The sequence below is a fragment of the Tyto alba genome, unplaced genomic scaffold, assembly GCF_018691265.1.
Source record: "Tyto alba isolate M040663 unplaced genomic scaffold, T.alba_DEE_v4.0 Super-Scaffold_42, whole genome shotgun sequence".
Taxonomy (NCBI): Eukaryota; Metazoa; Chordata; class Aves; order Strigiformes; family Tytonidae; genus Tyto; species Tyto alba.
The window spans coordinates 17,302,010-17,321,790 of NW_024881318.1; the positions used below are offsets into that span (position 1 = coordinate 17,302,010).

General features: G+C 35.4%; 1 protein-coding gene across 3 annotated transcripts in view; it reads left to right on the top strand.

The window, feature by feature from the left end:
* Positions 1-19,781, top strand: part of NIPBL (NIPBL cohesin loading factor) — a 168,439-nt gene that overhangs the window by 120,990 nt on the left and 27,668 nt on the right. For all 3 annotated transcript variants that reach the window (XM_042804992.1, XM_032992323.2, XM_042804993.1), the window contains 13 exons: positions 3,619-3,816; positions 3,993-4,064; positions 4,149-4,238; positions 5,421-5,524; positions 7,129-7,215; positions 8,135-8,366; positions 9,075-9,226; positions 10,037-10,117; positions 11,180-11,280; positions 13,048-13,186; positions 13,397-13,479; positions 14,512-14,644; positions 16,942-17,085. In XM_042804992.1, the coding sequence (XP_042660926.1) occupies positions 3,619-3,816; positions 3,993-4,064; positions 4,149-4,238; positions 5,421-5,524; positions 7,129-7,215; positions 8,135-8,366; positions 9,075-9,226; positions 10,037-10,117; positions 11,180-11,280; positions 13,048-13,186; positions 13,397-13,479; positions 14,512-14,644; positions 16,942-17,085 (1,616 nt within the window). The remainder of the gene's footprint in view (positions 1-3,618; positions 3,817-3,992; positions 4,065-4,148; positions 4,239-5,420; positions 5,525-7,128; positions 7,216-8,134; positions 8,367-9,074; positions 9,227-10,036; positions 10,118-11,179; positions 11,281-13,047; positions 13,187-13,396; positions 13,480-14,511; positions 14,645-16,941; positions 17,086-19,781) is intronic.

Genomic DNA, 19,781 nt, shown 5'->3' on the forward strand with positions numbered 1-19,781 from the left:
TCAAGATGAAAAGTAGCTAGATATTGAATTTCTTTTCCTAATTATCTTATGGGAAGCCACTGTCTAGATTTTTTTTCTTTTTTTCAGTTGTACTATGAAACATTTTTAGCCATTCAGATTAAGGAAGTATCTGCTAAAGCAGCACAGAAAACTTGCATGTGAAGATATGCAAAGAAAAATTTCAGTAAACAAAAGGATCCACTTTTGGATTTTTGTGACATGATGAACTGAGAAGCTTAATGCCCCGAAGTTTCTTAAAATACTCCTTCTTCTACTATTTCTCTCGCATACTGCTTGGAAAACTGGAGCTGCTTTTGATAGAGATGCAAAATACCATTTGCTGATGATAGTATTCTTGAATTAGCTGTTCTCACAGGAAGAGAGAAAGCTTGTAGTTAGAATTTTGTTGTGCAGTTGGATGAAGTTCCTAAGTGTCAAAAAATTATTATATGCCTCTAAGTTAGGAAGGGATTTCCTACTTTCTAGTGAGAGTATGGTTAGTTTGTCTCTATGGTAGCTCAGTTAGCCAAGTCTGAAAAGAAACTGTTAAAATGGAGTGAATCGGTTCAGTCTCAGATAATATCTTGGCAGCATTACCCATGCAGGGCTACAGGAGAACTGCCTATTGCAGTTAACCTGAGAAGGCATCTTGCTTATAATGATTTTTTTCCCAAGTTTAGACTCTTTCCACCTCTGCTTACATAAACATCTTACTGAACTTTTGTAAAACACAATGTTTTGCTTTTTCCAAAAGAGAAAGATTTGTTTGTTCTGCTTCTTAATATGTTTCAAGTTCTCCTCCAACAGATAGGCAGTGCTTATGCACACATACACATAAAAATTATTATAGTGACACCTCTGATCTTTATCAGAGAAGTGGAAAATAATGTCCTTTTGCTTGTTTGTTTTTCCTTTTAATTATAACTGAATAATGCTGCTTTGAGTGTGAGTATGAGATCTTGAAGTAATTTGTAATCAGTCTTGATTATGGCAAAGGATTAATGATGATTTGCTTCATTCAGGATTCTCTATTCTCTGTTTACCATATCATATCACCTGTTTATGATGTTAGTAATTTGGAACAGTGAATTAAAATAAGTAAAGCAAATTTATTTAAGTTGGTTGGGAATGGAGAGAATTGTCAAGAATTTCATATAATTTAATCTACCTGTTAGCCACAGTGGCTGCAGAAATTCTTAACTGCAAAGTAAAGCAAATTAAGGAAAATTTTCACAGTAATCACGTGCTGTAGGGGATTCTAGGTTCATTATATCCACTCAAGAGATCTGGCCATCATTCTAAACAATTTAGTGAGGACATCTGGTTTAAAAATAAATTAAAATATATCTCAAAGCATAATGTAGAACTGAATTGAATTAAAACAAGACAGAATGATCAAGAGAATGAAAGATTTGTGACAAGTAGACTGAATACGTTTGTATTGTTACAAAAATGTATTGTCAGAATTTTTTTATCTAAAATTGAACTTTAAAAAATATGAAATAGTGTTTTTTATAGAAGCAATTTGAGTATCTCTTGAAGAAGGCGCATTCCATTAAGCTAAATTATGAGAAATTAAAATTTGACTAAATTGTTTTCATACAATAAGTGCTAAATGTGTTATTGCACAAATATTTGGCAGAATTCAGAAGGAAATTTGGTATTTATATTCTGAATAGTCTTTATGTATAAAATCAATGATAACTCTTGAAATGTCAATTTTATCTGTTTCAATATAAATTTTGTTGAGCAGTGATTCTAAATATCTGTTCCCATGTTGATCTTATTTGCCTTTCAGAGCCAGCACAACTGTAACACATTGTTTTGTTGTGCGGTACTGATAAACTGGTCAATTTAAAATTCTGCTGGAAAGCAATATTGAAAGTTACTTTTCTCTTGGAGATGTAGTTGGGTCAGAGTTCATCCTACAGATCTTAAATTGATCCTGATGATTTGTAAACTGTGGAGACAAATGTCATCTGCCTCCACAAAATACTGTTTCATGGGGGAAAAAGGAATCAGTTAAGATGTGTAAAATCTTTTCCCATAAAACACTTATTATTTTCTTCTCCAGTACACTCACTCCAGGTTTCCAAGATGGCCCTCCATTTCTTCGTTTGCAGTTAACTCTCAACCATTTTAGACGGTGTTAGTAGCTCAGGCATCATGAACATGACTGTACTGCCTCCAGAAGCAAGTCTGATCCAGCAGCAGTTCAGCTCAAAGCCTGAACTGAGTTATTACCTTAAAGACTTGGACCACCTCTGTGTGGAAGTTTTGTACTACATTTTGAGAAGTGAGAGCCCTCTAGAGTGCAGTGCAGAGCATTAATATAACTTCAGGTTTATTTTTTTTTTTATTAATTCTGAGTCTGGGCTGACTATTGACTATATCCTGGTATGTATAGCAGGTATAACTATATCCTGCTATGTTTCCTATGCTTCTCCATAAACTGGGGTTGTGGGAAGAACTTGTCAATTCAGTTCCAGTTTGTATAAATGGTTGGAGCAATTTCGCTCAGAAACAACCCTTCATACAGTCATACTTCTCTAAACTGCAGGTGACATTGATAGACACACAGATGACAGAACTGTTATATGCAGGTTCACAAGAATAAACTCTGCTAGTTGAGAATGTGTTGTTTTGGAGCTGTTTTGATTTTAACAGCACAGTCTGTGTTGCACATCTCTTTGCTAGCCCAGTTATCCTGTTGCATTACATAATGGAGAGTTGGCCGATTTCATGGATGAAGCTACATCCTCCTTCCATATCCTTTTTCTATTATTACATCTTGGCACCCTCTCCTCTTCAAGACACACAAGACTTTCTTTGAAAATAACAGAGAATGTTCCATTCTGCTCCCCTCACTTAGTTTCCACCAAATCTCTATGTTTCTGTATAGAAGATTTAGCCCAGTTTTTTCAACATTCACTTCTGCTTGCCCTTTTGGTCCTGACTGAAAATAGGTTATATTAAACTTCTGTGGTACTGACTTGCTGTCTGGACCAGACTTGTGATTCCAGCTTTCTCCTTTACATGGAATTTCTTGCAATATATATCAAGACAAAATTTTAGTTGTCTTGGCAAAACAGATTATCTTTAAGCAACTAGATCATCAAGTGTCATTGGAACTCACTGTGTTAGATGGGCAAAGCAATCACTGAATTGGAATATGGATACCCAGTGACAGTCACAAGGTACATAACTGAAGAAATTATCTCAGTGTTCTCTTCTGAAAGGGTGAGACTTATTTTTATTTGTTCTACTTTCTTACCTTGCTTAAAAGGACAAATGTCCTTTGCTAGTTTCAGGCACAGTTTTCATGTAATTCACAAGACTAGTGCAGTAACAGAATTTCATATAATAGTTTTAGAGTGTTCACTTCCTTTACAGAACAGCTATACAACAGTGTTTAACTTCCAAATCATAGAATCATGTAGATTGGAAAAGACCTTTGAGATCTTGAAGTCCAACAGTGAACCTGTCTGCCAAGTCCACCACTAAACCATGTCCCTAAGCACTATATGTACATGTCTTTTAAATGTTTAAAAATATTTAATTTTGAGCTATTAAAAGTATAAATTTTGTACTTATAATGAAAATGCATTTCATTTCTAGCTTCTCGTAAAAGACATAAAAAAGATAGAGATGAAGCTTGGGAGTATGAAGAGCATGACAGAAGAAGTTCTGGTGACCATAGGAGAAGTGGTCATTATCATGAAGGAAGGAGGTCTTCTGGTAGTGGCCGTTACCGTAATCGCAGTCCTGATGACTCTGATATGGATGATTATTCTCCTCCTCCTAGCCTCAGTGAGGGTAACTGATCATATTAAAAATTTAATTTTACTCCATACTAGTGCATTTTTGATGGATATGTTAAACATTTTAAATCAAACATCTTTACATGCAGTATTGAATACAAGTGTAAAAAATGTAAATAATCCTTTATTTAATTTTTGAGAAAGTATTTGTTTCACTCTTCTCTTAATTAGTGGCTAGGAAAATGAAGAAAAAAGAAAAACAAAAGAAGAGGAAAGCTTATGAACCTAAACTAACACCTGAAGGTACTTATAGATTTATTTTCTACAGTTTTGTATTTTCTGTTTTATATATAAAATAATTATTTATAAATTTATTTTTTTCACCAGAAATGATGGATTCTTCAACTTTCAAAAGGTTTACTGCTTCCATAGAGAACATTTTGGAAAATTTGGAAGACATGGATTTTACAGCTTTTGGTAATAAGTCAGAAATTTTCAAAATGCTTTCCTTAATTAGAAACACAAGAAACCCCAAAAAGCTTGTATCTTAGGATTTTCAAACTTTTTTCTCGGTGATTTAATTGCCTATGATACATGCCAGGGCATACTGCTTTTATATAGCTTCCACCTTGAATGGTGGCCTTTACCTTTCCAGTTTCACTTGCTGCTGCAGGAAGAAGAGCCTTCTTCATCCTCCTTGCAGAATCCAAAAGGGTCATAAATCATAATGAGAGTCTTCTGGAGTGGAAAGGATAACCTCTTTGGAATGTGGCTAGGATGCTGTCTTCTGTCAAACATATCTTTGTAAACAACAGTAACATAAGATGGTTCTCTTGCTAGTCAGGTCTGAGGCATGTAATTTTGCAACAGTTGTAGCCTTTGACCCAGCAGAGCTTGATTGTGCAGTTCAATTGTCCTTATGCATTTCTGGCTGAGGCACTGAATTGCTGTATGCTCCTTATCCCTTTCAGTGGAAAACCAGCCAGCTTAGCATTAGTGTCTGAGGAAGTAGTTCAGGTTGACCAAGGTGACTTTCTGTTGAAATGGATAATAGAGTATTTGTTATTTTTTTTTGCCTACCATCTTTGTCACAGGGTTAGAACAAGAGAAGGAGCATGGTAAAGAAATCACTACAGTTTTTAAAGCAGTAGTGTATACAACCTTGGACTTAAAAGTGCAGTCATTGGTTCTTTATGGGTCTGGTACCACCATGGGGTTTTTGTAAGGGTAAATACAATTAAGACACAGTGTATCCCATGGTAATTTGTCATATGTGTTTTTCATCCATTGCCCTTCCCGAGATTTGAACTTTAGAATTAGGACGACGGACATTTAAGATTTATTTTACTGAAATGAGGAGGATGGCACAAGAGCTGCAGTAAATGGGTTTTGCTATATTAAAAATGTTGTTTATGACTTTCAGAAACGAATGTCTCATGTTAAGCTGTTAAATGATATTTCTGAACCAGCCGTGTTTAACAGATATTCACTGTTCAACAGAACCAAAAGTTGTCTTCATCAGTCTTCATTAGATGAAACTATTAGATGCTGGCTATTTGGAAAATCAGTTATTTTTCAGTTCATTAAAAATATTTATTCATTCAAAAATATTAATTCAGTTAATTAGAAATATGATTTTTTTTTTTTTTTTTTTAAAAGGTGATGATGATGAGATTCCACAGGAATTGTTACTAGGAAAACATCAACTAAGTGAGTTGGGTAGTGAATCTGCAAAAATCAAGGCAATGGGCATTATGGACAAGGTACATCTTTGTAGTCTTTAACTGGTTTTAAACGTATAATTTTGATAAATACACAAAATCTCCTGTCCCCATAGTAACATTACACCATAGTAACGTTACACCCTCTTCAGGTGTGCATGTGACATACTGTAAACAGCTGTGCTTCTGCTGACTTAGCTGAAGTGCTTAAAAAGTTACTACATCTTAATTGTTACTGTCTCTGAAGCCAAGACATTTTTGTTGAATGGTCCTTCTGTGTGTCAATACTGACTATACACCCATATGTAATGCTCATGCCTGAGCACTAAAATCTAAAATAATTAATTTACTTTCACAAAAACGTGTCAGCCTATAGGCTTTTCTCCTTACGGCTGGTGTTGAGCAGTCACAGTAAATCAGAACCTGCTGGCAAATTAAAATTCAGCCCTTTCTGATACATACCATCAGTGCAATGTAAATGTATGATGTCCAGCCAGCATCACACTGAATTGCCTGCTTCCTCCTGTCTCTCAGAAAAGGCCTTTCATACTTAAGAGATAAAACTCCAGGTGATAATAAGACTAATTTTCTGTGGTCTGCATATTGTGGTTTCTTTGCCATACCCTTCCTAACTTTGGTTTAGGGGAACTTTTTGTTGGTGGGAATTGTTGGCATCACACCTCTGGAAGAAACAATGTTCCTGCTTTCCTTACCTTCCTGAAACTCTTGGCTATGGACAGTCTTATGTTAAACTCTTACTCTGCCTGCTTGCAACCTCTTACTATGTTTATGAAGTGTCTGTGTAGCCACTTACTGTAACAGTCATTCCAAAGGGTTTTCTTTAATCCAAAATTAAGATACTCTTCCTGGAATTTTCTTCAGTCTCAGTACATTCCTTTGTAGCATGTTGGCAGCCCAAGCATTTCTCTTTCCTGATAGTTCTCCCCCTTAACCTCTGTTCCCTATTTTTCACACATACATACATACATGCATATATACATGAAATCAGAATTTCGTTATGTCTGAAGGTGAGTGTCGATAGTATCTGGATGAGTGAAACTGATTGTCTTCAATTTTAGCATATTCTACAAATTACTTAATCATAATTCTGTAGGAGATCAGTAAGTGAGTTTGAGTTACTTTTTTCAACATGCTATTTCTTCAAAGTTAACACTAGTATTAAGAATACATTTCCTTTTTATTATCCCTCAAGTATCAGGGCATTTTATTTCTGCTTGCTCATGAAATTTGGATTTTTTCCTAATAAAACTATATGGTCAGTTAGAATTTGTGATTGATACTTGGACTTGGTTAATTTCTGGTTTTAGAAGCAAAAGTGTATAATTATACAACATTAATGAGAGATATTCAATTTTAAATCTATTTCTATGGATTTTGTTGATTGAAAATGCAGTTTGCAATCTTAGAATATATTTCACCTACTTCAGTTATATTATCAGCTTTCTCAATCATGCTGTGTCAGAAACCACAGAAGTGAAGATCCGATCCTTATCTCAAATCGCTTACAATTTAAGTGTTTCAGATTATATAACAAGTTCTGTCATTCATCCGTGGACATTCTTTTCAGCAATTTGGGAGCCTTTATATTCCTGCAGTTGTTTGATGGATTTCTTTCCTTGCTTTAGCTTTCAACAGATAAAACAGTAAAAGTCTTGAATATTTTGGAGAAGAATATTCAAGATGGATCAAAGCTTTCTACATTACTTAACCATGTGAGTTTTAAATTATGTAATTTCATAGTATTGTGTAGAACAGTTTCATTACTTGAGTTCTATTTAGTGATAGTTTCAAATGCTGTGTATGTGTGTGGAAGGAATTTCTGACATAATATGTATGTTATTGAGATTGTCAAATTTTAAGATTTGAAGTAAAATTCAGTTGATCATATTTTTTCAGTACTACACATGTTTTAATGCTTTAAGCAATATTTTTCTTTTAGCTTTTTGTAGTAAAACCCAAGATTATTAAGCAGTTAATTAATAAATAATGTTACTACAATATTTAAGTTGTACTGGGTGATCATAATTAACCTCATGTATGTTTGGTTTTGTAACTTGTACAAACACAGACATACAAACATTCTAAATGGATATATTTGATAAGACATGTTTTGAACCCATTGTTAACAGGTGGATTGGTCTGTGAAGCAGAGAAAGTCATGTACTTATGAGTTTCCTATGACTTGTAACAGTCTTTTTGTGTTAAGAATTCCCTCTAGTGGCAAAAACTAGACTGGTCAAAGCAGTAATTGGTGTGCACAGGCCACTGAAGAGAACACTAGATGAATGAGATTAGATTTTGCTTAAGGTGCATCAGTCTTAAATAGATTATGTGTCAATCTTACCTCATAGTGCTTCCCATTGATATACAGAGAGCTTTTTTGCGCTCTAGCAGAACAATACAGTGAGACTTTGAACACTTGTAACTTAGGAACACATATTACAAATGTTGCTAGTAAAACAAACATTAGTTGATTTCTAAAACAAACCATTTTTGTATCAAAAAGGAAGTCTAACTTTTTTACATGCATATATATAAGTATGTTAAGATAATGTTAGTATCTTTTACTTGGTAAGGATAAAAATTTGACTTCTTGTTCACTCTATATCCTGTTTTTCTTGCCTGTTACAGAACAATGACACTGAAGATGAAGAGAGGTTATGGAGAGATCTTATTATGGAAAGAGTCACAAAATCTGCTGATGCTTGTCTTACTGCTATCAATATTATGACATCACCTAATATGCCTAAAGCTGTATATATTGAGGACGTAATAGAAAGAGTTATTCAATACACAAAATTTCATTTACAGAACACTCTCTATCCTCAGTATGATCCTGTGTATAGAGTGGATCCTCATGGTGGTTAGTATGCTAAGAAATTTTTAAAACTCTTTCCACATTAAAAAATTTAAAAACATAATCTACTGTATGTTGATGCAAGTGATACGACTTTCTGGAATAAGATTTTTATATGCAACTCTTAGACTGACTATTCTTCCATACCACGTACAACATCCTGAATTAATACGTTGTATTAGTTTGAGGATGATGAAATGTAAAGTAAAAAAACCAGTGAATTAATTCCGTCTTCTGAGTAACTTAGTCGTACAACATTTTGGTTTACTGCAATAATGTCAATGTAACCAAAATATTTAGACTAAAGTATTTACAAATTTTTCTGAAGTTCAACTTCTCTGTATAGTAGTTATAAGTAAGAATAGGTCATTTTATAGTGATACTCTCTGTGTATATAATGGTTTATTCCAGTGAAAACTATTTAGCATTTAGTGTTTTGTTTTCACATGCATACCTTTAGATGTTGGTGTCCAACTTCAAGAACCTTTTTAAAAATCTTGGATCCAGAATTTAAAGCAATTATGAAAAATTGGTATCATGTGAAATTCTTGCTTTCCAACTGATGCTACTTAATAGTTTTTCTTCTGTAAGCAATTGCTTTTACAAAGCTGTAGTCATGCAGTTGTTTTGGAGATACTTTTTGGGGAAAACCATCTTTCTAATATTTGATGTGAAACATTGAAAAAATTAATTAAGATATTTTTCATTTTCTAGGTGGTGTTTTGAGTTCAAAAGCAAAACGTGCCAAGTGTTCCACCCACAAGCAAAGGGTTATAGTGATGTTATATAACAAAGTTTGTGACATTGTCAGCAGCTTGTCAGAGTTGCTAGAGATACAGCTTCTTACTGATACAACTATTCTTCAGGTAAGTTTTATCAGAAGAATTTCTGTCTGAGAATGTTGGTTTGTTTTTCTTTTCCCAGTGAGAATAAAAAGTTTGATTGTCTCAGTGTCATGAAGTATGAAATCAGTACAAGCTTTTGAATTATTAACATCAGAGTGACTAGTTTGTTGTCTAGTACGCAAGATGCAGGAGAAGCGCATTTAATGTTCAAATCTTTAATGGCTTTTCTTGTACACTTCAGAAAAGTTTCACCTGATTGTATTCGAATATATAGTCACAGAATCATTTAGGATGGAAAAGACCTTTAAGATCATGGACTACACCCATAAACCTAATGCTGCCAATTCAAACACTAAACCATGTCTCTGAGCACCTACATGTCTTTTAAATACTTCCAGGGATGGTGACTCCGTCAGTTCCCTGGGCAGCCTGTTCCAGTGCTTGACAACCCTTTCAGTGAAGAAATTTTTCCTAATATCCAATCTAAATCTCCCCTGGTGCAACTTGAGGCCATCTCCTTGTGTAATATCACTTGTTACATGGGAGAAGAGACAGACACCCACCTCACTACAGCCTCCTCTCAGGTAGTTGTAGAGAGTGATAAGGTCTCGCTTCAGCCTCATTTTCTCCAGGTTAAACAGCCCCAGTTCCCTCAGCCACTTCTCATAGGACTCGTTCTCTAATATCCTTTAATAACTTTATTTGCAAATAAAATGAAGTAATACACCTTGTTGAATACCTTACCTGCTGAATGAATAACCTGTTTGTGAAACTGCACAAATATCAGTTTGTTAGTCAAATATACTTAGAATAATTTCTTTACATTGATAGGTATCATCTATGGGAATAACACCTTTCTTTGTAGAAAATGTCAGTGAACTACAATTATGTGCCATCAAATTAGTGACTGCAGTAAGTACTTTTCAATTTGCAGTTTCATGTTCCTGTATTACTGAGAGTTGTTAGGACATTTATGTAGGCTGTAATTTCTCTCTGCTAGAGAATTGGAGTTGAGAACTAATTTTATTTTTGCATGTTTTTACAGTTTGGTATCTTAATCTAGGAACAGTATTAAATATACCTGAGCTGCCCCTATTTACAGAGTACTCTATAGGAAGAAACATCCTACTTAAGCAAGGAACTTCTTAATTTTGGTTATATCGTTTAAAGTATAAACACAAATTCCTTCCTTTTCCCTGTCCTTTCTTGTCTTAAGAAATCTTAGCTGTGTGGTTTTCCTTATTTCCTATGTTAAGATTTGAATTCATGCAATGGAATAAGGTATAGAACTATTAGGATACTTCTATATAATGCAATAAATTATTTTCCTCAGAAGACGTGGCTATGCAAAAAGTTCACAGAGCAGATACCATATTATTTCAGGAAAAATGGAGTGCAACACAGGTGTGCTTGTTCAAGTGGGAGTTTTCCCATCTTTGTAAGGATGATATATTCCAGTATTCTGCCTAAACAAAAGGAGAGCCAAATTCCACAGTCCTGACCCTGTAAATTGAAAGAATATGTTGAACATTAAAGCTTAGGATATGAAGTAAAACTGGTTTCTCAAATATGCTCTACAACCATGCATGTGTTCCTGTAATTTGTTACCTCGGAGTTTTGCTCTGTACTGGAGTCTGTAAGCCTAGTATTACACTGTTTGATTTTTATATACAGTGTATTCTACTATGGACAGAAATTTGTAAAACCTATGGTATTTTTAAGAGCTATAACACATTTATGTTATTTGAAGATTTTTAAAAAATCTATACTTGAAAAAGTTTTAGTGTATTTTGTAAAGACATGCTTGCTTTGAAAAAACAAAGTCATTATTAAAAGCAAGGCATGGATTAATTATAATTTGTTTAAATGTCATGTAAAGGGTATGTTTCTATATATAACTTCTAACTATATTTAACATGTGATATTTTATGTAACAATAAATAATTTTCTAACAATCCTGTAACTGTTAAATAGGTGTTCTCCAGGTATGAAAAACATAGACAGTTAATACTGGAAGAAATTTTCACTTCCCTTGCAAGACTACCAACCAGCAAGAGGAGTTTGAGAAACTTCAGGTAATTTCTGACATAGGTTAATAATCTGTAGACAGCAGCATTTACAGTTTTCTAGATTTAGGATTTTAGCCTTCAGTATTAAATACTTTAAAAATCTGCCACTCCACAAGCTGTGCTTTATTAGAGGCTGATATTTCAAAACAGTTGAGAGCAGAATTGCCTGACAAATGTTTTGTAATAATCACTGTTTCTTATGCCATCATATTTGTATCTCCTTAAAAAAAATATCGAAATATCTTATTATTTGTCTCACTAAGGATGTGAGTGTAATTTTAGTGTTAAAGGTTTTTTTGTTGGAAAACTCTTTGGTCTGTTTGTGCGGAGTTACATAATTTCTTAATTGCTAAAGCTTAATATGAAAATTCTGGCTGAATTTCTTTGAGGACACACTCAGAGCACTCTTTTCAGGAAGGAAATCAATCTAATATCCCTTTGAATAAGTTTCATTTAGGAAATACTCTGTTCACTTCAACTGTCTTTTAAGCATTTCAGCTGGATTTCAGTGCATCTTCAGAATAATACTATAGGTTCAGATTCAGTCTGAGAAGGAATCTGGCCTGGACTGGATTTCAGTTAAAATTGAGGTTGGGACACTTCAAATTATTCTAAAACATCTGTTGTTGGTTTTGATTTTGTCCCTACTTGCATACATCTTGCCTCCAGAGACAGACAAATTGTCAGTTGAATATTTTGTTTGATCCAGGGTGGATGAACAGGAAATACCCAAGAAAAGAAATACATTGAAACTTTGAAGTTGAATTCAGCAACCCTAATGTTAACATAAGTGCTTGTTCCTAGTATTTTTGATTGTTTTTGTTACAGACATCAGAGAAATCTAGCAAGTAGGGAGATGGTAGGAATAGGAGCATAAATGGCAAATATACTCTTTGGAATAGGACACGAATCAGAAGGAAGTCAGTATCTCAAGGCCAAAATGACTGCACTGTTTATCTGTAGAGTCCTAACACTGGTCTGTTAAAGGGCCTTCTCTAACAGTATGGCTAGTCAGGAAGGGTACAGCTTACAGAGAAGTTGATAGAAGTTTTTGTCTATAAAAGTTGTCAAAGATAACTTCATAAAGATAATAATTATGTACTGTTTTGTGCCCAGTTAATAGTTTGATAGTTTGGGGAGATTTATGTCAGGGATTATTGTCTTAACACTGTACTGTTCTTAACAATTTAAAGACACACTTAAGACACACTTAAAAGACACCTGCATACTGAAGTTCATAGTCTGTTTTGCTACCTCAGTTTATCATAGGTCTAACTTTTGTAGAAGTCAGTCCAGGTCATGGTCACTATTTTCTGTTGTTTAAAAGTCCTGTACATTTTACATACATTAAATAATAGACAAGTAATAAATTATTAGGGCAATGGTTTGATGTATTTTTTGTGTGTTGTGTTGGAAATGGATATGGCATTATATATAATAAGCTTATTAGTAAGTGTGTAGCTGCTTGATTTATTAAGTGTTCCTGTAGATTTTTCAGCTGCTGAACTTCAGATACTCTGATAGCCTATATGTGGGCTGTTTCAGTTCATCTCTTCTGCCTGAGAATAATACTAGTTTTGTTAGATCAAATCTTACACTTCATAAGAGAGAAGCAAATGACTAGATAAATTTCTAGAACACAGATTTCTAGCTGTGGTAATAATTTTAGAAAGATATTACTTAGCACCAAAACCTTTTATTTGTTTTGTCTTTTTTGTTTAGTTTTAGTGTTTGGTGTAGTTTAGTTTTAATGCTGTCTTTTCTTGTTAACAGGTTAAACAGCAGTGACACTGATGGAGAGCCTATGTATATTCAGATGGTAACAGCACTAGTTCTGCAGCTTATTCAATGTGTGGTGCACTTACCATCAGCGGAAAAAGATACTAATTCAGAGGAGGAATCGAACAAGAAAGTAAGATATTTTTTAGAAGTCATGGCGGTGTTTTTTGTGCAGGAATAACTTTCTGTGTTTGTTGGCATAATATTTCATTATGGTGTTCTAGTAATCAAACATTGTCATTTTATGTCTGCCATAATTATTTGCTGCATGAGAAGTGCTGATCTGGAAATCATATTTCTCTGTAGACTAGAATAATAGACAATTATGTCTTATCATTTTTAGGTGGATCAAGATGTGTTTATTACTAATTCATATGAAACAGCCATGAGAACAGCACAGAACTTCCTTTCAATTTTCTTGAAGAAGTAAGTACTGTTGCATTTTTAGCATATCAATAAAACCAATTCAAAATAAAGTCTGTCATACCTTAAGACAAACCTAACTACTTCACAATGCTAAATACCTACTCATAAAGTTCTTGATAACAATATACTCATGGATTCCTACAAGATCTGTCTGGACAAAAGTTTTTATGGAACAGAAATTCTGCAGAGTGTTCTTTATACATTTAAGAATCTGTTTGATAGTTCATGTAGGATCCTTTTATTAGAGGTCTGTTACACTTAAGTGTTTACTCAGCCTAAATAGAAGGCTGAGTAAATACTTAAGCAGTGAAACCAGAATGACAAAGATATAAAAAAAAATGTAAAATTACTTTCATTTAGCTAAAGTTAGGAATGTCAATATCCCAACAGGGAAAAAAAAATATAGTATACCTGAATAACCAGAGGATTTCTAAGAATAAATCTTGAGCTTTTTGTTGTGTTAATTTCTACTCTTAAACTGAAAGCATGTTTAACATTCATCTAGCAATCTCTCTGCATACTTTTGGTATCAAAGTTAGGGATGCTTCATATAAGTGAAACACTGTCAGGTATGTTATCTTTTGATTTTTTTACATACTGATTTTAACCTTTCTGGAGTTTAATACTGAGATGTCTTATCACTGACAGATAAATCAGACCATTCTTAAGGAATATAGACACAATACCTACTAAATACCACACTTCAGATTGAGCTTTACAGTTTTACCTACTTTGTCCATCCAAGTTAATGCAGACTTTTAACTCAAAGCAATAAATAAAAAAATCTGAGGAACAAAATGCTACTATTGTGGATTAGCTGCTTTACTTGCAATGCGACTTGGAGTGATAACTGTTTAAACTGTTTCTCCATAAATAAATAAAACAAATTTTCTGTTAATATTTCAGATAATTTTTTTAGAATTGCATAGAACTGTTTTTTCTGATTAAAGATAGCATTACTTGTGTTTACATTACAAGGAAATCTTAAATGCCTCTTATATTCACTTAAAAAATGCATTTTCTTTTAAACAGGTGTGGCAGTAAACAAGGGGAAGAAGATTACAGGCCACTGTTTGAGAACTTCATTCAAGATCTTCTTTCAACAGTCAATAAACCAGAATGGCCAGCTGCAGAGTTGCTACTTAGCTTATTAGGAAGGCTATTGGTAAGGGTTACTTGTTTTTAACTATTATCTTAATTTATTTCTCATTACAATGAAGTCTTGTTTATTACAGCTGAAGCTACTACAGGAATGCTTTGTGGTTGTTGATACACATGCAGCATTTAAGAGTTTTCTTATGTGTGTCGCTATTATGTAATATAAAGATAACAAAATTTGAGTTAGAGGGTCATTGATGTGGAAATTGTTAAAGATTGTATATTTCCATTACCATCTCTGCCCTGGGTCCCTTTGGACCAGCCCATGGTGGGGGTTTAACATTGCAGTGAACTCCTCCCTTTGCCCCTGCTCTGGCTTAGACTTATCCCCACGCTGCAGTCCCTTAGGTGTGTACCCAAGTGGAGCCTTATTCATGAGCCCCAGGATCTCCAGGGGCATACCTGCTGTGGCACAGAGTTAGCCACTATCACACTGAGGTACCCCTGTTCCAGCCTGGCCTTCTCCTTGGGCCACGATGCCTCCAGATACGCCTGCTCCAGCGTGGCCTCACCCACAGCCCTGCTCCCTTCAGAAGTAAACCTGCTCCAGCATGGCCTTACCCAAGGCTGCAGTCCCTCCAGGGAGGTACCTGCTGTGTCTTGGGCTCTTATCCATGACCACGCGCTTTGAGGTGCTCCAGCATGACCTCAGGCACAGTCCCTGATGCTTCAGGGTGGGCTTACTGCAGCGTGGACTTAGCCACAGCCACAGATACTTTAAGGTGTACTTTCTCCAGTGCGGACTTATCCCGGGGCCACACTCCCTTCAGAGGTATGCCTGCTGCAGCACAGACATAACCACAGCCACAGATGCTTAGAGATGTGCCTGCTCCGGTGTGCACTTATCCATGGCCACAGACACTTAGGGGTGTCCTGCTCCCATGTGGACTCATCCACAGGTCACAGTCTTGAGTTCACAGTGGGGCTCCAGCCTGTCCAGTGCAGCAGCACAGAAACAGCAGCGGTGCCCTGGCCGTCTGCCAGCCCAGGCACGTCGCCAGTGCTGCTATCAGGATGCCCCCAGGCACAGCAGAGTAAGGTGATAAGCGGCAGAGCAGAACAGCAAGCAGTGACAGCAGCAAGCAGCCACTAACTAGACTCGAAAATACAGTAAGGCAAGCAAGCCCCATGGCAAGCACAGGAGACTGACAATTAATAAATAAACGACAATAACAGCTGTATATTCAATCTAAAACATTCCAATCTAACCTTTTGTTATTGTGAACCCTTCGAGTCCCACCTTGGGCACCAAAAAGGACAATCACGGTTTAACACCAGCAGACAAGTAAGCACACACAGTCACTCCTGCACTCCCTGCCCCATTGGGATGGGGGAGAGAATCAGAAGAATAAAAGTGAGAAAACTTACGGGTAGAAATAAAGATAGTTTAATAGGCAAAGCAAAAGGCACGAACACAAACAAATCAAAACAAGGAGTCCACTCACCACCACTTCCCATCGGCAGGCAGGTGTTCAGCCATCTCCAGGAAAGCAGAGCTCAATCACGCGTAATGGTTATTTGGGAGGACAAACGCCATTATTCCAACTGTCCCCCCTTCTTTCTTCTTCCCCCGGCTTTATATGCTAATCATGACATCATATGGTATGGAGTATCCCTTTGGCCAGTTGGGGTCAGTTGTCCCAGCTGTGTCCCTCCCAGCTTCTTGTGCACCCCCAGCCCACTCACTGGTGGGGTGGTGTGAGGAGCAGAAAAGGCCTTGGCTCTGTGTGAGCACTGCTCAGCAATAATGAAAACATCCTTGTGTTATCAAGGCTGTTTCCAGCAGAAATCCAAAACATAGCCCCATACTAGCTGCTGTGAAGAAGATTAACTCTCTCCCAGCCAAAACCAGCATAATGTGGTTTTTGAGAGTTATTCTTCAGTATTACAGTGTAATTAACACAGTAATTTGAGCTGTTTGTTGGAAGAATATTTATGGTCCTGTTCCTGGTAAAACATAGCTTTCTTTATACTTGTGTAAGTAATGATGAAGTTGCATTATGGTGCTTAAGATCTATGCTGTTGCAAAGGAAGTCTGCTGTACTAGTTGTCCAGTTTATTTTATGTAAAAGTCTATTTTAAAAAACTCTAACGGGCGTATATGTAGAGAGAAAGAGGCCCAATAAAGGAAGAAACATTAATGTAAGGTAAGTGGTGTATCTGTGATGTAATAGTAAATTACATATTTTAATGCAGCATCGAAGTTAGGTGGAAATTTTAATTAGGTCAAGCAATCTCTTGTTTGAAGAATCTCAGTTGCATAAATATATATTTGTTTTTAACAGTTTATTCTGTTTTTCTTAGGTTCATCAGTTCAGTAACAAATCTACAGAAATGGCATTGAGAGTTGCATCACTTGACTATCTTGGAACTGTAGCTGCAAGACTGAGGAAGGATGCAGTCACTAGCAAAATGGATCAAGGATCTATAGCCAGAATCCTCAAACAGGTGCGTGAGAGGTCCCATGCCAGCTGGATTGAGATGTATCCATTCAAATAGTTGGAAATTTTAAAGATGTTTGAAAAACTGGGTTTGTATAGAATCAGTCTTCGTTGTTCAGATTTCTGAATCAAATGTACTCAGTTTATAAGCATCACATTTGTTAGCTCATGTCTTCCTTGCAACATCTCAGTAGTGATCATATGATGTGGTTAATTACAGTGGTTAAGCCAGTTTTCTTGTGACAATATAGAGAAAATAATGCAGCAACAGTTGGATTCTGATCTTAAGAGGCCTTAAAAATACATATGTATGTACCTGTACTGTTACAAAGTGGTAACTGAGATTATGGCACTCATACAGGCTTTAGAGAGTTAAACTGTTAGTCCTTCAAGTTTAGTTTTTATGTGATGTAGCTGGTATTGGTCATCAGTTTGGGGGTTTTTTAACTGGACTTGCATGTTTTTCATTTAAAGAGTGCATGTTTGCATATCTGCAAATGCAGTTCCAAATCTGCAAGAGTAGCAACAATTACCAAAGGAATTTATGCATATGGGCTCTACACAGTACATAGTATAATAATCATAATAGATCTCATGTGTCATTTTAAAAACGTGGACTTGTACATTTCTTATGGATGCTATACATGTCTTTCTGAACTACTAACTGCTCTCAGCATGATCTAGAGTAGTCATATCAAGTTAATTTCCCTTCCAGTTACCTGAGAAGACTACAGATCTATTATATGTACTTTATAATGACTGTTACAGATTTATGTTGAAGGAAAAACTTCTGCTCTTTATAGGCATTCAAATAGAGAATCAAAATTCAACTCCTCCTTAAAGAGGCTGATACTTCTCCTAGCTTTTGTTAGTTAGGAAATTATTCAACATACAGTGTCAAAACTTTATGTCCATGGCTTGATATAATTTATACTTCTATGTGCTAAGGGGTTCAAATTTTCCTCTGTAGGCAGTGATCCTGACAATTCTACATTAGATTTTGTAGGGAAATACTTTAGAAGAATCCTTTACTCTTTCCTTATGTCCAGAAGTTATAGTAGTATTGAAAGATATTCTAAAAAGTTGCATACCTGAGTGGTGACCTGAATTTTTCTATTTGTCTTGGGGTTTTTACAGGGTCAAGCAGTAACTAGGCACTGTCCTCTGCAGAAAATAAAATCGGTGTGGGCAAATGAGTGCTAAAAGCATTTTCTTTAGTTACTCAGGGAGCTTAACATCAGTGATGGTAGACAGTACTATGCATGCGTTGTGGAAGGTGTGTACTATACTGTACCATCAGTCAGGGTAGACAGTGTGTTTTTTATAAATTGTTTATAACATAAGAACAAATTAAAATTTTGAAATGTATATGTGACAGCTAAGCTTCACTTTGCTGTTAAAATGTCAAGAAAATAAGAAGATCCATTGGTAGACCTACTCAGCTGTTGTCATCAGAAACTTCTATTATTATTTCCATTCAGAAATAAACTTAGACCTCTACAGATTTTTGTTTCATGCTGAATTGACTACTAAGACGCTGTTGGATACTTCCTTCTATGCTCTGATATATTTACCAGGATATTTCCCAAAGACTGATGCATGCTTCTAACTCTTTCTACTGCGATTTGGACTCAGGACCCATAGAATTAGATTTAGGAAAAAAATCTGTTCTATTTTGACATTTTTGAACAGTAGACTTTTTTTCATAGAAGTATGTCATAGATTGTCAAGTTGATTTGAACACTTGTGCATGCTTTTCATTAGTTTATCTCTTTATAAATGATGTTCTGGACTTGTAACTATACCTTTCTCCACTTGCTGATGTTTGCAAGTTATATTACGTGCTGTACTTGTGGCAAGATTCTCAATCTGTGCTCTTCATACAGCAGTTAAGATGGTTATAAGTTACAAGGTTTATTGCTGAAGAAGAAAAATGATTTGTAGCTGAAAAACTTTAAGCCATAAATTATTTTTCTACTTTTATTATCAATATTGGATATGATTTGTTGTGGACTTCACAGTTTCTCTTTGTTCTGGGTTTTTTACTTCTTTGAAAATAGTTACACAGATAAGGTTCATCAAGCAACCCTTTTATTCAGCCAGTCATCCGCATATTTTGACACTAGTTATGGTTATTAGGGTGCCAAATGTGTATATATAAACCTATGTCAGTATTATGTGCATTGTAAATGTTTTGAACTGTTGAATTAATTAATTTTGAAAAAAAGTAATCCTTTTGTCTGCTGTAACATCAGCAACTGCAAGGGCCTATGTATTTCAGTAAAATACTAAGGGAAAAAAGGTGGTTTATGGGTTTGGTTTTATACTGTCTTACAGATGTTGAGAAAGTTAGTTTCAAACTCGTGCATGAGTTCATTGATAGTGAATTATTCTCTATAACCTGTATTTGAGGAGAAGTACATTGTCTCATGGTCATATATAAGATCATTGTTTGATTTACATAGGCTAGAACTACTTAAGAGATCAGGATATAGATAGAATCATAGAATGGTTTCGGTTGGAAGGGACCTTTGAAGGTCACAGTGCTCAACCCCCCTGCAATTAGCAGGAACATCTTCAACTAGATCAAGTTGCCCAGAGCCGTGTTCAACCTGACCTTGAACATTTCCAGGGATGGGGCATCTACCACCACTCTGGCCAACCTGTTCCAATGTTTCACCATCCTCATGTTAAAAAAAAAAT